General features: G+C 65.1%; 4 protein-coding genes across 4 annotated transcripts; 3 read left to right on the top strand and 1 right to left on the bottom strand.

Moving 5' to 3' along the window:
• Positions 1–3003: 3003 nt before the first annotated feature.
• Positions 3004–5711, top strand: EMIHUDRAFT_463700 (hypothetical protein; the record flags this gene model as incomplete). The annotated part of the gene is made up of 6 exons (XM_005774648.1): positions 3004–3105; positions 3178–3920; positions 3987–4065; positions 4137–4547; positions 4587–4945; positions 5252–5711. The coding sequence occupies exons 2-6, from the start codon at positions 3226–3228 to the stop codon at positions 5709–5711; spliced, it is 2004 nt and encodes a 667-aa protein (XP_005774705.1). The 5' UTR covers positions 3004–3105; positions 3178–3225.
• A 3822-nt stretch (positions 5712–9533) lies between these two features.
• On the top strand, positions 9534–12002 carry EMIHUDRAFT_463699 (hypothetical protein; the record flags this gene model as incomplete). The annotated part of the gene is made up of 7 exons (XM_005774647.1): positions 9534–9881; positions 9953–10131; positions 10241–10331; positions 10405–10649; positions 10700–11141; positions 11467–11603; positions 11754–12002. 7 exons carry the CDS (start codon positions 9534–9536, stop codon positions 11920–11922), a joined length of 1611 nt encoding a protein of 536 aa, XP_005774704.1. The 3' UTR covers positions 11923–12002.
• A 973-nt stretch (positions 12003–12975) lies between these two features.
• Positions 12976–14053, top strand: EMIHUDRAFT_207458 (hypothetical protein; the record flags this gene model as incomplete). Its single annotated transcript, XM_005774646.1, has 3 exons — positions 12976–13101; positions 13396–13564; positions 13644–14053. The coding sequence occupies 3 exons, from the start codon at positions 12976–12978 to the stop codon at positions 14051–14053; spliced, it is 705 nt and encodes a 234-aa protein (XP_005774703.1).
• A 90-nt stretch (positions 14054–14143) lies between these two features.
• EMIHUDRAFT_427188 (hypothetical protein) lies at positions 14144–15730 on the bottom strand (the record flags this gene model as incomplete). The annotated part of the gene is made up of 4 exons (XM_005774645.1): positions 14144–14247; positions 14461–14823; positions 15046–15388; positions 15475–15730. The coding sequence occupies 3 exons, from the start codon at positions 15728–15730 to the stop codon at positions 14481–14483; spliced, it is 942 nt and encodes a 313-aa protein (XP_005774702.1). The 3' UTR covers positions 14144–14247; positions 14461–14480.
• Between the last annotated feature and the right edge of the window lie 707 nt (positions 15731–16437).

Raw genomic sequence — 16437 nt, 5'->3', positions numbered from 1 at the left:
TGCGCCAGCTGTGAGGGCGGGACGTACCAGAGCGAGTCGAACGCGACGAGCTGCCTTCCGTGCGAGATGGGCAGCTACTGCGAGCCGGGCGCGTCGAGGCCGCTGCCGTGCGAGGGTGGGTCCTACTCGAACAGGACGGACCTGTCGGCCGCCTCGCAGTGCACGCCCGCCGATCCGGGCTACTTCGCGGTGACGCGCTCCACGCAGCAGGCGGCGTGTGCCAAGGGGTCGTACACGAACGCGTCGATGCCGGTCAAGGACAGCTGCACGCCCTGCGCCGGCGGGTCGTACCAGGACGAGGCCGGCGCGACGGAGTGCAACGCGTGCAAGCAGGGCCATTACTGCCCTGCTGGCGCGCCGGCGGCGCTGCCGTGTATCGGCGGCAGCTACTCGAGCGCGACCGACAACGACGGGCAGGGCGACTGCACGCCGGCCGATGCTGGCTCCTTCGCGGTGACGGGCTCCACGCAGCAGAGGCCGTGCGCCAAGGGGTCGTACACGAACGCATCGATGCCGGTCAAGGACAGCTGCACGCTCTGCGCCGGCGGGTCGTACCAGGACGAGGCCGGCGCGACGGAGTGCAACGCGTGCAAGCAGGGCCATTACTGCCCTGCTGGCGCGCCGGCGGCATTACCGTGCGAGGCTGGCAGCTACTCGCGCGCCACCAACCTCTCCGCCGCAAGCGAGTGCACCGACGCCACGCCGGGCCACTTCGCCACCACCGGCTCCACCGAGCAGACGGCGTGCGCCAAGGGGTCGTACACGAACGAGACCAGGCAGGGCGAGTGCACGCCCTGTCCCGCCGGCACGTACCAGGACGCGGAGGCGCAGACGGCGTGCAAGCCGTGCGAGGCGGGCGGCTACTGCGCTGTTGGCGCGGCGGCGGCGCTGCCGTGCGAGGCTGGCAGCTACTCGCGCGCCACCAACCTCTCCGCCGCGAGCGAGTGCACCGACGCCTCGCCGGGCTACTTCGCCACCACGGGCTCCACCGAGCAGACGCCGTGTCGCGATGGCAGCTTCACCTCCGGCGCGCGCAGCGCTACCTGCCAGCTGTGCACTGAAGGTTCGTACCAGAACGAGACCGGCGCGACCAGCTGCATCGACTGCGAGCCAGGCAGCTATAGTGCGGCCGCCGGCAGCGCTCTGTGCCTGTTGTGCCCTCCGGGCGAGGTGAGTAATCTCAGTGGAAGCGTGAGCTGCACGGCCTGCGGCACTGGCACCTTCAGCGGGTCCCCAGGTGGAACGGCGTGCGAGCTCTGCAGCACGGGAGGCTACTGCACCGGCAGTGACTCCTGCGGCGGCGGTTTCACGCCCTGCCGTCCGGGAACGTACAACGAGGAGGAGGGGAGCAGCTCGTCCGCCGACTGCCAGCAGTGCCCCCGCGGTACTTTTAGCCCAGACACCGGCGCAAATAGCGGCGAGACGTGCAGGAGCTGCCATGCCGGGACGTTTGGCGACGAGCCCGGGCGCAGCGAATGCACGGATTGCCCTGCAGGACAGTACCAGAACGACACGGGCGCCACAGCCTGCCGCAACTGCGAGGCGGGCAGCTACTGCCCCGTTGGCGTCTCTGCGCCACTGCCCTGCCCCGCCGGGACGCACATCAACGCCTCTCTGCTAATCATGACGAGCTCGGACGATTGCGTCACCTGTCCGGCCGGCACGTTTTGCCCGACCGGCTCTGATGAAGCCACCGACTGCGCGCCGGGCACCTTCACCGCTCTCGCCGGGCAGCCCAAGTGCGAGCCGTGCGAGGGTGGGACCTACCAGCACGACAAGGGTGCGACGGGCTGCCTGCCGTGCTTGGAGGGCAGCTACTGCGAGCCGGGCGCGGCAGCGCCGCTGCCTTGCAACGCGGGTTCCTACTCGACCGCCACCAACCTCACCGACGCGGGCGAGTGCACCGCCGCCGATCCGGGCCACTTCGCCACCACCGGCTCCACCGAGCAGACGCCGTGCGCTCCAGGTAGCATCGCCCCCTCGGCCAACATGTCCGCGTGCGAGCTGTGCTCGAAGGGCAAATACGCAGCCTCCACCACCGCTTGCGAGGAGTGCAAGTCGGGCACCTATGCGGCGAGTGAGGGCCTCTCGCAGTGCACCCTCTGCCCCTATCCCCTCGGTAGCGGCAGCGGCGACGTCACCTGCTCCATCTGCAAGGAGGGCTTCTACTTGCAGGACCCCTCGGCCGACCCAGACGACATCTTCAAATCCCCGACCGAGTACTGCAAGCCCTGCCCGCGAAACGCGACATGCCCAGACAACACTACCCTTTCGTCCCTCGTCATCCGACGCGGCTTCTGGCGCGCCAGCCCCTCCTCCGCCGTGCTGACAGAGTGCCGCCTCTTTGGCGGCGATGACAACGCCGGCAAGAGGCGATGCGCCGGCAGCGAGCCGTTAGGCACCTCTCGCGGCCGCAGGATGGCGGAGGCGGGCTCGGAGTACTGCGCTTCGGACTTCAAAGGCCCCGAGTGCCAGCTCTGCGCCGCGGAGAATCACTACCTCGTCGACGGCGACGAGTGCAAGGAGTGCGCAGCACGCGGCGCTGCTGCGGGTCGCATCGTAGGCCTCGTCCTCGGCCTCTGCGTCGCGTGCGGCCTGGCGGCGTATTGCTTCAGCATGACGGACTGGCGGAAGAAGTCCTACATCGGCCCCATCCTCCGGTTTGCAGACCGCGTCGTCAAGTACTACGTCCTGGGCGGAATGACGGCCAAGGTCAAGATCCTTTTTGGCTTCTACCAGATCTGCACCGTTCTGTCGTCTACCTACTCCGCGCGGCTGCCCCCGAAGTACACGGGCTGGACGGACAAGCTGGCCAAGGCGGTCTCCATCGATTGGTCTGGCTTTTTCCTGCCGGAGCAGTGCCTTGGCTACGACTTGCGGCTCCTCGCCATCGCTCTCTCCCCCATCGCCCTCATCGCGCTGCTAATGGTCGCGGGAATAAGTCTGCGGCTCCACCTCTGGCGCGCCGCCCCGGCGCCGCGCGAGAGATCGTGGTACGCCGAGGCGGCCCTCGGCCTCCTCGATCTCACTCCGGCGGGCTTGGTGCTCATCTTCTGCTTTGTGCCCTCCATCAGCGCCTCCATCTTCCGCTCCTGGTCGTGCCAGGCGCCCTTCACAGCCGATGACTACCGTTGCTCACAACCGCACCCCTCAGTCCTCGCGACGTTCTGCTGATAGGCCTACACCGTCTCTCCGCCAAACGAGCCCCTGCGGCAGGTCTCCTACATGCGGCAGGACGCGAGCGTCGAGTGCGGCACCGACGATCACGGACCCATCACCGACCTCGCCATCGGTCTCATCGTCCTGTGGCCCGTCGGCTCGCTGGTCCTCTTCACGTCGCTCCTCGCCGCTTGCTACAAGTCGCTGCAGGACAAGACGCCGAATGCTCTTACGCGGGCCACCGCCTTCCTCCACCGGGAGTACGAAAAGACCTGGTACTGGTGGGAGGCGATCGAGCTGGCGCGCAAGCTCGTGCTCACGGGCTTCGTGCTGCTGATCCCGGAGAAGAACGCCTTCCTTCGCCTCGTGGTGGCGACCCTCATCTGCTCGTGCTACGCCGTCGCGCTCGCCGTCGTGCGCCCCTACAAGCGGGTCGGCGATGATGTGCTAGCCGTTGCCACCAGTCTCGTGCTCCTCCTGCTCTTCCTTGGCACCAACTGGACCACCATCTTCCTCGGCATCGAGGAGCGGTACCAGGGAGTAGATCCCGCCGATGTCCTCGGCTTCGGCAATCTCAATGTAATCGTGGACACGATGATCGGCCTCGTCGCAGTCGTGCTCGTGTTCTTCTCAATCGGCGCCGTCGTCGCTGCCCGCCGCGTCGCCAAGATCCCCACGATCCGCCTCGTCTCGACCAAGCAGCCCCCCGAGCTGAGCGTCGGGATGGGCCTCACGTGGCACCTCTTCAACAGCCACATCTGGTGAGTCACAGCTATGGAGGGAGAAGAGGAGCAGGAAGCCGGTATAGAGTCACCACCTCCGAATAGGTCGACCGGTCAGGACGCCGTCGCCGTCATCAAGAATGAGCTCCAGCAGCTCCTGCCGGGCATCAAGATCTTTCTCGACGCGCGCAGATGCTCAGCACCGCTTCGAAGCTACACACCGCCCCTCTGACGCATCGCGGTGTGCTCTCATAGGTAGATGATCTCGAAGACATCGGGGCGCTCGAGGAGTACATCCAGCGCTCGCAAGTCATCCTCTTCTTCCTCTCGAGGGGCTACTTCCGCTCCAAGGCGCGTCTCTCCCTCCCACCCCGCCTCCGCCGTACTCTGGCCTCACCTCCCGCGCCTCCCGCGCCTCAGAACTGCCTCCGAGAGATCCGCTCGTCGCTCGAGAAGGACAAGCCGCTGGTCCTCGTCCAAGAAGCGGACCCTGACAAGGGCGGCGGGACGCTCCAGGCGCTGCGCGCAGAGTGCCCCGAGGACCTGCAGCCCGACATCTTTGACAAGGACTGGCCGCTCACGATCTGGTATCGCATTGCAGAATTTCAGCTCATCTCGCTCAAGATCATCGCCGAGGCGCCGTGGGCCACAGCCAGCCGCTTCGCAGTCCCTCTCTCCCGACCGACTCCACTTGAAGCACCCTAGGCGGTGCTCCTCTGCTCGCCCAACTTTAGTGACAAGACCTCCCTCCCGCTCCACGTGTCGGGCGAGCCGGAGAGCCAGTCGCTCGTTTTTGCCAAACGGTGTACGCTCTGGGCCTCGCCGGCCAACGCGGGCGCACTGGAGCTGGCCAACGAGATCGCCGACGCCTTTAACGGCCTCACGATCTCCACCACCGATGCTCGGCCGGCCAACGCGACGCACATGCTTCTCTACCTCAACGAGGACAGCTTCGTCACCGATGAGCGGCTGGCCGAGCAGGTCAAGCAGGCGCGCGAGGACAGGCTGAAGATCGTCATGGCGCACGAGAACGCCCTGGACCTCGGCGGCTGCCCCTTCTCCAAGTTTTTCGAAACCACGCCGCAGGAGCGATTGTCTCGCGGTGACGGCTATCCCGAGCCTCCCCTCCGCCTGCATCCCTCTCCTTCCAATGCCGCAGGAGCTCATCGCCGGCGGACTCTACAAGGACCTGGCAAACTCGTGCTTCCCCGGGCGCCACCGCAAGGCGCGCGCCCTCTCCCCCACAGCTCGCTTTGCGCACATCGAGCTTCGTGACGGCGTCCCTACTCATAGGTGTCGCTCGTGCTTCTGGCAAAGCGCCTCGGCGCGACCCCCGCTCGGTCGCGGGCGGACCTCCTCGTTTCGGGCAGCATCGCCGAAGCGGGGGACCTCATTTCCGGTGGCATTGGCGGGGGCAGCACCAGCCTCGCGAGGCGCAGCTTTGGCGGCCTCAGCCGGGTGTTCGCCATGAGCAGCCGCAGCTCTGCGGAGACTCGTGAGCCTGCGGCGCGCGACGGCTCTGGAGGCGAGGCAAAGGCGCACGCCCACCTCTGCCTCGACCAACCCGCCCTCGCCCAGTGGGGCATGGGTGCGGACGAGCTTTGGTTCCCGTGCCGCATCCTCAGCCTGCGGCACGACGGGACCGTTGACGTTAAGTACGACGACGGCAACATTGAGCGATCGAAGCTTGCCAGCCGAGTCGTCAATTGCACGCCGGCCGAGGCGGCGCAGCGCGCGATTGACGGCTGCGATGCGTCGTCATCGGTGTCGGTGTCGGTGCCGGGCGAGGCGTCGTCGTCGACATCGGTGATGGTGAAGCATCAGGTCTGATCGGTTGAGGGACCCCTGTGACCTTGAGGTGGGTCGTGCTGCCGAGAGGGGCGCGCGCGCGGTCACGATACATTGAACCAACAATATTCGAGAGCGGGTTGCACGGGGGGAGAGAGTGCACGATTGTGGGAAGTATAGAGACACAGAACTCCGTGTGTGTCGCGGCGAGGGTTTTAGATGCCTTTTAGATGTGTCCCCTCAACCCTGATGGATGGACTGAATGCTGAAACGTTCGTCCACCCACCCCCGAAGGGCGAAGCGGCGCAGGCCGACCGGGAGCGGGACGGCCGTCGCCCCAGGCCCATGCCCCAGCCCCTCTCTCTCGCCGCAGCCTCTCCGAGCTACGCGCTAGCAGGAGGCCGATAAATAAAATCGACTCCAGCCACCATCCCCGTCATCCAAGTTGCAAGTAGATCCACCGGGCCTCCTCGCTCCTGTATGGCGCGCCCGCGGGCGCCACGACAAGCGAGGGATTCAAGTGTGATGAGCGATGACCGGGAGCGATGACCTGTGTGCTGTCTGTGAATGGGCGATCGGCATCGGGTCCACTTGTCTCGACACTCGAGAGGACCCGAACTCAGATTAGAATTTTACAACTAAGCTCCCTCGCACGACACTGGGCTCAGGACAAAGATTAGAACTGCAGACTCCTGGGCAGTTGGCCCCACCAGTCTCTCCGCCGCTGCTGCCACCGTCGCCGCTGCCACCGTCTGCCCCGCCGTCGCCGCCGCCGCCGTCGCCTCCGCCGTCCGCGTCCTAGTGCGGGCTGCAGCTCTGTGCTGGACTGCGCGGCGTGCACATGCACCTTTCATGTGCTGCCCCGTCACCACGTCGAGCCGCAGCCGCGCTATCACCACGCAGGTGACGGCTGCGACGGTCGCGAGCGCACCTTAATCGCCACGGCTCCACCCGACGACCACACTCACTCGTACGTCCCAGATGTCGCATAAGCCACGGCATGGCGCATGCCATGAATTAGCGCCCGATTCATCCTATTATTCTGGCTCCGGTGGTTTGCCTGTGATAGTGCTAGCACGCGCCAGTCCGCACCTGTGTCGAGCCTGTCTGCTGTGAGAGAGAGTTGTTTTCACTTAAATAAATTCTTCTCTCGCTCCTGCTTCCCAGCAAGCAAGCCCCAGGGCCAGGCCTTGCTTGTGTGGTCTCGTTGTTGTCGTTGTGTTTGTGCGAGGCAGCTGCCATAAATTATTTTGGCACAACACTGGGCCGCACCTAAAAGAAAGAAAGAAACCGAAAAACCAAGGGAGGAAATGGGAGGACGACGGCACGCCGCCCCACATAGCTCACAGGGATTTTAAGGAGAGGAGTGTGGTGTGCTAGCCGTCGCCCACCCTTGGGCGTCTGACTCTCCTATCTCATTCGCAGTCTCGCGCGATGTGGGTTTCTTTCCCGCACAACACTGGGCGCCGCCCAGAAATTCTTTTCCGAGAGATTTGTGTTGCGTTTCCGCGGCAGTCCCGGCCGTGGCAGGGAGTTTTGACCGCGCAAGACAAAGGGTGGCTAAGGGCTCTGCCCGCAAGGCGCCCGCGTCGCCGACGCGGTACCATTGACTAATCCCGGAATCACACCCACACGACCAAATAGCGAAAATCCGAATACCGTGCAAAAACCACGGAATCTGGGACGAAGAACGTCGGTTCAAAAAACGCTGAACATGGGATTGGACGGACGAAATGATCGCGGAAAAGCGGGACCGCATCGCGACCTCGGGGGTTCACCATATGCCGAGCCTGCTCGGCCTGCCATGCGCGCGCGCGCCTCGCCCGAGCGCAGCCACCTGCGGACCTGGCCAGCCTGTTCCTGGCTCGTGCCCAGCCTCTCCTTCCGCTGCCGCCGGCCTCGCAGTCCCGCCAGCCATCACGCTGCAGAGCCTGCGTAGACGCCACAGACGCCAATTCTGCAGCCTACAGCCCTGGCAACTGAGGGCGAGGGCCAGCAGTATACGACGACGACGACATCTCACACCCCGCGCTGGCCAGCGCCATCAGCCCCTCACGGCCCGGCCCAACCTTCCCTTCCCCACCCTCGCAGTGCCTCCAATCAAGTCGCACCTCTCTTCTTCAGCGAATGCAGCGGCAGCACCACGTCAGAGGCCGGGGCAGGGGCGGCTCAGGATCACAGACACCCCTCTCAGGATCACAGCACCGGCGGGGGGGGCGCCTCAGGATCAAGCACCCACGGCAGGGTCTGTGGGGATCAGCAGACCTTGAGGGGGCGCGCTGAGGATCATAGGCCTGAGAGGGGTGCTGTCAAGATCACAGGGCTGCAAGGGTGGCACTCGAGATCAGAGCGCCAAAATAGGTGCAATACAGATCAGCGGCCGGAAGTGGGCGCAATAAGGATCATGAGCGCCGGATCGGGTGCAATAAGGATCATGAGCGCCGAACGGGTGCAATAAGGATCATGAGGGTTTTGTGGTCTGTGCGCGGACGGCCCGGGGAGCCTGCGGCGCTATTTTAACCTGCCCCGACAGAGTCTCTCGATACGGCGCGCGGCGGCGCCGCACCCAGCAAGCTGGGGCCGCTCCTTACGGACTCGTCGCTGCGCTCCTCAAGGCAAACACGGAGCGCGCTGCGCGCGCGGTCTACGCCGAATACTGCGGCCGCCGTCACGACTGCCATCCTCGGCGGCGCCGAGCGCGCGAGCGGCGCCGATGGCCAGCCCGGCGCCACTTCCCAGCGACAAGCGCATGAGCGTTTGGACGCGCATGAGCGACCCGGTCCAGCGCACGTGATTGGGCGCGCGACGGTTTCATGATGTCAATTGCACCAATTTCGGCGCTCGTGATCCTTATTGCACCCGTTCCGGCGCTCATGATCCTTATTGAGCCCACTTCCGGCCGCTGATCTGTATTGCACCTATATTGGCGCTCTGATCTCGAGTGCCACCCTTGCAGCCCTGTGATCTTGACAGCACCCCTCTCAGGCCTATGATCCTCAGCGCGCCCCCTCAAGGTCTGCTGATCCCCACAGACCCTGCCGTGGGTGCTTGATCCTGAGGCGCCCCCCCGCCGGTGCTGTGATCCTGAGAGGGGTGTCTGAGATCCTGAGAGAGGCTTATCTGTCAGAGGCCGGGCCGACTGGCGGACCTGCATGCCCAGCCCCCACTCCCCACCCGCTTGGATCGATCAGCTGACAGCTCCACCAGCTCCCACCACCGCGTGTCGTGTCATGAAGCATGATAGCCGATAGTTAGAAAGCATGAACCATCGAAAGGTCTGATCTCCAAAAAGAGCTCTCGGCCTGCCGCGTTTAAGAGCACTTGGACCCGAGAAGGTGACGAGAAGCGTTCCGGTGGTCTCAGGCCCAGTGAGGTAGTGCACCGGTCTAACTCGGATCCTGCTGAACAAGTTCCTCTTGTAGCTCGATCGGTCACACCGCCATCGCCGTCGGGGAGAGAGGGGACCACGGCACTGCTTCTGCAGCGTGCACCTCGATCCTGTACCGTGTTTGTCATGACCCCCCCCAATGAACACACCAGTGAGGGTGGGCGAGACGATCGAGGGGTCCCGTACCATGCGGAATCGACCCTATCATAGACTCGGTCGAGAGACCCCAGATTGGCATCCATGCCTCTCTGGACAGGGTGGCCCGCCACAACGACCCCTGGAATTGCGACTCGCCGCTTTCCTCCCGCTGTGATTCTGTGTGAGCTCTGTGTCTTGATTTGCCAACAATATACCTACAATCAAGTGCTCTGCTCAAGCACGGCACCGATTACTTCTTTTCGCGCGGCGGCCGCTGTGTGCCTCTACGCTGTGTGCCTCTTCGCTGTGTGCCTCTTCGCGTTAGTGCACCTTACTCCATGTGGAACGTGTATGCCTCCTCCGTGAGCGCCTTGGCGGGCCGTTCGGTGCTCATGGCGCACCTGCGGCCTGTGAGCAGCAGCCGCATCGCGCTTTGTGGCGCGTCTGCGCCCACCCAGTCGTACGAGAAGCTCAAAGCCCTCCTTCGAGAGGTCGACGCGCTGAGCGAGATCCAAGGGATTCTCGGCTACGACGAGCAGGTCTTCATGCCTCCCGGGGCGGCTGCTTCGCGCGCCAAGCAGAAAGGGGCTCTCGCAAAGATCCTCCACGACAAGTCGACTGGCACCGAGATGAGGGAGGCGATCGACGGCGTGCGCGGCCGCGAGGAAGACTTCGACGACGTCCGGGTGCGAGCGAACATTCGCGACGCGGTGGATGCCTTTGACAAGGAGGCGCGCAAGTCCTCCGAGCTGCGCAGAAGGAGGCGCAGCTCGAGTCGGAGGCGAACCAGGCGTGGGCGGCGGCGCGCAAGGCGTCGGACTTCTCGCTCTTCGCGGGCAAGCTGACCGAGATCTTCGAGCTCAAGAAGGAGGTCGCGGCAGTCACGCGGCCGGCTCTCAAGAGCGAGCCGTACGACGGCGCGCTCGACGCGTTTGAGTGCGGCATGCTAGACGCCGGAAAAGAGCACACACCGAGTTACCCACCCCACACTGCGTTGCCTGCTTCTTCTCGCCTGTCTTCATGCCGCCTGTGCTCTTCCTCCCAGGCGCGGCATGCGCGCAGAGCGCCTCGACGAGATCTTCGAGGAGCTTCGCGCGGGCCTGGTGCCGCTGCTCGAGGCGATCAACGCCAAGAAGGCCGCGGCTTCGTCTGCCGACGCGAGATGATCCGAGATTTCCCGGGAGGAGCCGAGGTTGCCCGAGGCTGTAGGCCTCCGACCCGTCGGTCGACGCGCCGCACCCGTCGCTCGCGTTTGGCGACCAGTGGGACACCGAGGCGCAGGCGGCGCTCTCCCGCGACGTTGCGGCGAAGATGGGCTACTCGTTCGACACCGGCCGGCTCGACGTGTCGACCCACCCATTCACCGGCGGCGCGGGCCCGCGGGACGTGCGCATGACGACGCGATACTCGGCCAACTGGGCGGAGGGCTTCGGCGCGACCATCCACAAGAGAGAGTGAGCGGGCCACTCTCGAGATCCGCCGAGATGCGCCGAGATGCGCCGAGAGTAGGCGCGACGATCCACGAGTGCGGCCACGCGCTGTACGAGCAGGGGAGGGACGTGGGGGAGGAGGGCCTGGGGCTGCCCGCCTCGCGGGCGCTCTCCATGGGCGTGCACGAGTCGCAGTCGCTGCTGTGGGAGCGGATGGTGCTGCAGTCCAAGCCGTTCTGGGAGTTCGCGGCGCCCCTCTTCCACGCGCGCTTCCCGTTCACCGCCGAGGCGACGGCGGCCGACTTCTTCCGCACGTACAACCGCGTGTCGCCCGGCTGCATCCGCGTCGAGGCGGACGAGGTCACGTACCCTCTGCACGTGATCCTGAGGTACGACATCGAGCGCGCGCTCTTCCGCGGCGAGATGGAGGTTGCGGAGGTGCCGGCCTACTGGGTGAGGCGCATGAAGGAGGACCTGGGCGTACACGTGCCCGACGATGCGCGCGGCTGCCTGCAGGTCGGCCACGAGAGGGCCCGAGAGGGCCTGGATGGCGTCGGACACCCGCGGGCTTCTCGTCCCCTCTCCTCGCCACACCTCGACTGCTCTCGGCCCCTCTCCTCTCGGCTCCTCTCCTCTCGGCTCCTCTCCTCTCGGCTCCTCTCCTCTCGGCTCCTCTCCTCTCGGCTCCTCTCCTCTCGGCTCCTCTCCTCTCGGCTCCTCTCCTCTCGGCTCCTCTCCTCTCGGCTCCTCTCCTCTCGGGTGACGCGTCTCGGATGATCTCGGGTGATCTCGGGTGATCTCGAGTGATCTCGAGTGATCTCGGGTCTCTCCCCGCCCACAGGACATCCACTGGTCCTTTGGCGCGGTCGGCTACTTCCCGTCGTACACGCTCGGCGCGATCATGGCGGTGCAGATCTACAACGCCGCCAAGGCCGACCTCGGCGCGGGCGCGCTCGAGGCGCAGATTGCCCGGGGCGAGTGCGGCGCCCTAGATGCTGGACCAGAGATGCGTATTCCAGCATTGGACGGCACTCGCTCGGCTGTATTCGAGACCCTTCGGTCCACGCTAAGCCCGGAGTGCACTTCACGCTGCCGCATTCACACCGTCACCTGTTTCTCGCGCACAAGGTTCGGCACGCTGCGCGAGTGGCTCCGCGAGAAGGTGCACGCAGTGGGGTCGGTGCATGCATCCCCCGACGCGTTGCTTACAAGCATCGCCGGAGAGCCCGTCTCGCCCAAGCCGTTCCTGGACTACCTCCGAGCAAAGTACAGCGAGCTTTACAGGCTCGAAGAATAGCCGGCGCGAGCGGTCCACCACAGGCCACTCGAGCTCCACAGCTGCAGGCCACTCGTATTATAATCTCACTCAAAATTATACGTCGTATTTTCTCACTTATTTTTGTGCGTGCGGTGCATGTCGACGTACCCACAACCCAGACGATGCAGAAGCCAGAAGCGGCAGAACCCACCGAGCACCGTGTGCGTGTGGTAAATCTCGACAAAAACTCGGAGGTGTATGTGAGGAATGAAACGGCGATCGGCGCGCGGTTCGCGCAGACACCAGCAACGGATTCAGAGAGCCAATAGAGCTTGCAGGGTCTACTAAAGGCTAAAGCGCGCAGCACCCACAACACCCACCAGGACATATCGGCCCAGTGCTTTCCAGAGAGATGAGAGTCCGTTCACGTCTTCGCCTGCGCCAGCCAGTACGGTAGACGGCATCTGCGAAAGTCTCCTTTGAACTCCGTCAAGATATCCTTCGGTCTTGAGGGCAGCGTTCGCTCAATCTCGTGTTCGTAGCACAGCACGGGCTGCCTCGCGACATAGTGGCCCTCCGTGGACTCAGCCAATCTCGCCAAGAGACAACGTCGTCAATCCGTGAATCAAGCCCAGCAGTGATGCAGTGAATACGAGCGCACTTCTCTTGTCTCGGAACACCAAAGGTGCTCGCATAGTGCCGCTTGATCAACAAGGCCACTGGTCCACCGACCGCACTTTGAAATCTCCACCTAGGAGTGTTGGGAGTGATGTGCAACAGAGCCAGCTGACAGACAGAGCTGTGCTGTGGTTCTGCTTTCCGGACACCGGAAACCAATGACATGTTGCGAGCAGCGTTGTTGATGTTCTGCGCGTCGCCACAGACGGCGGGCGGCGGCTCGCGAGAGCTGTGCGACTTGAAGCCCCCATCCGGTTTGAGGAGTCGAACCCCCTTTGTTTGTGGCCGGCGCCGACGTGTGGCATTAGGATTCCTAGACGTCGTTAGACGTGTGCACTGACGTGTGCATTAGCCAGCTCTCTCCTCTCCCCAGCACCCCAGCGCTCATCGGGCGGCCGACTTAATCCCGCATCCATGGCCGCCGCCGTCGACGTCGACGCGGCCGTCGAGCAGCTCGCCGAGGCAGCGGCCTCCAAGGCGAGCGGCATGACAAGGCGGCCGTGGCTCTGCTTCGTCCTCTCCACGCTCGCCCTCATCCTCGTCTTTGCCTCGAGCGGCCCGCTGCTCACGCTGCTTCCGGCGGCGCGCGGGAGCGCCACCGCCGCGTCGCCGGCCGCGCGGGCCCGCCCGCTCGCAGCAGCCACGCCACCAGCCGCGTCGCCACCGCCACCGCCTGCCGCGTCGCCGCCGCCGCCACCGGCCGCCTCCGTGGCGGCCGCCGTGTGCGGCGACAGCACGTGCGGCCCGGGCGAGTCGACGGCGTCGTGCCCGTCCGATTGCCCGGGCGTGACGACGCCTCCGCAATGCGGCGAGGAGCCGCACAGCGACCCGCAGGGCAACGCGGTCGTGGACGGGCGCGGCCACCACGTCGCGAGCGCGGCCGCCTGCTGCGACGCGTGCGCGGCGCACGCCAAGAAGTCCCCGAAGCGGCCGTGCAACTCGTGGGTCTTTTGCTACAAGCCGCACTGCTGGTCCGCCGACAACGGCAACACGCACCTCTTCGGTCTCCCGCCGCCCATGCAGGGGGAGGCGTCGCCTCGTGGGCCAGGCGGAGTGAGCCAGCCCGCCGCCCTCCGCCCCAGGCGAGTGCTGGCTCAAGTGGCAGAGCGACGCGGCGCACCCGCTGTACGGCCAGCGGGGCGCGTACACCGACGGGTACCGGCGCGCCAATCGCGACAAGCACCTCAACGGAAAGTACCCCGAGGCGTCCAACCCAGAGTGGGTGGGCGCCACCAAGGCGTGGGGCGAGGCGCACGGAACGGCGCCCTTTGGGGTCGCGCCGGGCAGCCGGCGCAACCAGAGCGTGCCGACCCACGTCTCCTGGATGGGCGGCGTGATGGGCGCCACAGTGGACTTGCACGTGAGCTGGACGACCGACGAGCATGGCACGATGCGCTCCTCGGCGGGAGATACGATCGTCGACTATCGCCCGTGGGAGAGCCGCGAGCAGAACCTCAAGAGGGGCGTCAAGCCCGAACAGATGAAGTTCTGAGTCGGCGGCGGCGGTTCGCGGCCGGCTGTGTTGTGTGTATATGCCTCGATAATTCGCACTTCGTGTGTCGGGGCTGTCGCGGTTAACATAAGAGTCGCCGATATTATACGACGGTCCTTGGTAGACATGGCTGGAGACGCACTACCGCAGCCATACCGCCCGCCTCGAGGTGAGCCCTCTTGGCTGAGCTGGCTAGAGGCTGCTCTATCTAAGTATCTTGAAAAAGATAAACGAAGTGAAAACAGTGAAACTCAGGTGCTGTCTGCTGATCTCAAAAATTCGATTTCGAATGGACAGACACTGATCAGTGCTATGGGTCTACATGCCCTGATCGCGATGCGTCCGCTGGTCCACAAGATCATTTTTTTCTGCAGGTGCGCCTCCCGGGTGGTGTCCTTCTCCCATCCGTGACTGTGTGTCTCACTCGTCACTGCCGGAGCTCGACTCGGCCCTCGATCTGGCTCGAGCGGGCGAGCAAGGCGGCGCGGTCGTCGAGCATCTCGCCGGGCCGCGACTCGAGCATCTTGGTCGAGAGCGCTAGCGATCCGTCGGCGAGGTCGACCTTGAGCACGACGCAGGTGAGCTCCTCGCCACGCGTCAGCACCTCGCTCACGTTCTGCACGTACAGCCGCGAGACCTGCGAGACGTGGAGCAGCCCCTCGAGCCCGTCGGCGAGCCGCACCACCGCCCCGAAGGGCACGAGCTTCGCCACCCTGCCAGAGACCAGCCGGCCAGGCGACAGCTCGTCGAGCCGCTGCTGGACCGCATGCCTAGCGCGGGAGAGCACGCGGGCGCTGAAGGGGCGGCTGGCGGGCGGGGATGTGGTCTCGGGGATGTGGTCTCGTGCAGTGCATTCCGAGCACCGCGTGAGGACGCGCTACGACTACAGCGAATGAGGCTGCGATGCGGCCGAACCGTCTGAGCACGTGCCGCCTCGTGCGCTAGTCGGAATGCTACAGCGATCTGCAATCCGCATCTGGGGTACGGCTCGCCTCCGGTGCGACACAACCATCCGGTTGCGGCCGGCGTCCACCTCCAAAAACTTGACGGGGAGGCGCGAGCCGAGCAGCGCCTTCCGGTCCGCCCACGCCGCCTCCGGCAGCTGCCAGTGAGACCACGGCACGAAGCCAGGGAGCCGCTCCACCTCCACGGTCGCGCCAGCGTCGGCGAGCGCGATGACAGTCGCATTGTAGGACACGTCGGCGCGGTGGAGCGACTCGACGCGTCGCCACGCCAGCGCGCGCTGCGCACGCGCCACCGACACGTTGACCTGGCTACCGGCAACTCCGACGACGAGCGCCTCGCGCACCTCGCCGGCGCTCAGGTCGGCGTAGCCTAGCGAGGCGGCGGGGAGGCATCAGAGGCCGCCGGTTGGGAAAAGCCCGGCGCCGGCCACACACCTTGGCCTGGGACGCGGCCACGGGTCGCGTTGGGAAGCAGCGCCGACTCGGACCGCGGCATCGTCGCCGGGCTGCCCGTCCCAATGTCCAGCTCGTAGCTCCCGTCCTCGCCGACGCCGAGCACCCGGCCGGCCACGATGGTGCCGACCGTCAGAGCCTTGACGTCCACGGATGGGATGGGCGGCGGTGCGCTGCACCGGATCACTCCATGTCGGTTCACGGTGTGCCGCGACGGAGGCAGCAGCGCGAAGAAGAGGTTTGCCAGAAGGTGCTTCATCTCCAAGGTCGGCTGTGCCACAGAAAAATGACAGCGGTGCCGACTGCTGGCGGCCAAACTTGCTCGGCGCCGAGGTCAGATCCTTCTACTCGACTGATGCAAGACTAGCCCTCGACAGGGGTTGGGAATTTAATGCAACTGCTAGCGGCTTTGCCGTTAGGGAGTTTGAGAGAGAGATTTTTAGCAATACCAAACAAATCTAACACTCACACGTCATTTGGGGCCTGGAGCCTGTTCACGCGCGCGCGAGACGTGCAGACAGGGTTGCCAGGTGAGAGCGAATGGCGCGGTTCACGCCTCGCACAACAGAGAGAGAGATGCGCTCTGCATGGTGGGACATAAAAGAGAGCGAGTACTTGGGCGAGTAGGCCGTGCGGTCGACGCTGCCGCGCGCGACTATGCGCGCGAGGCGGCGCAGTTTGAGAACGGCGGTGGGCGAGAAGCCGCCGCCGAACGTCTCGTGGTACGTGGAGCAGCAGGTTTTGTTGTTTGGAGTTTGTGTCCGCCGGACGGACGCCGCTCGCCCCTCTGTTCTGTGTAGAGTGCCCTGCAGCCCTGTAAGCGGCGAGGGACTCGGCGGCGTCCTGCGTTTCCCCGCCGCAACGCAGCCGCATGATCTGCGCTCGAGCAGCATCTCGCTGTTGGCTGCACACAAATTGCAACACACAAAAACAACTCTCTCTCTCAAATTGCCTCAGCTTCTAGGC

The sequence above is a fragment of the Emiliania huxleyi genome (assembly GCF_000372725.1).
Source record: "Emiliania huxleyi CCMP1516 unplaced genomic scaffold EMIHUscaffold_31, whole genome shotgun sequence".
In the NCBI taxonomy this organism is placed as follows: domain Eukaryota; phylum Haptophyta; order Isochrysidales; family Noelaerhabdaceae; genus Emiliania; species Emiliania huxleyi.
The sequence above is the reverse complement of the archived record's forward strand: the minus strand, read 5'-3'. Positions and strand labels throughout refer to the sequence as shown.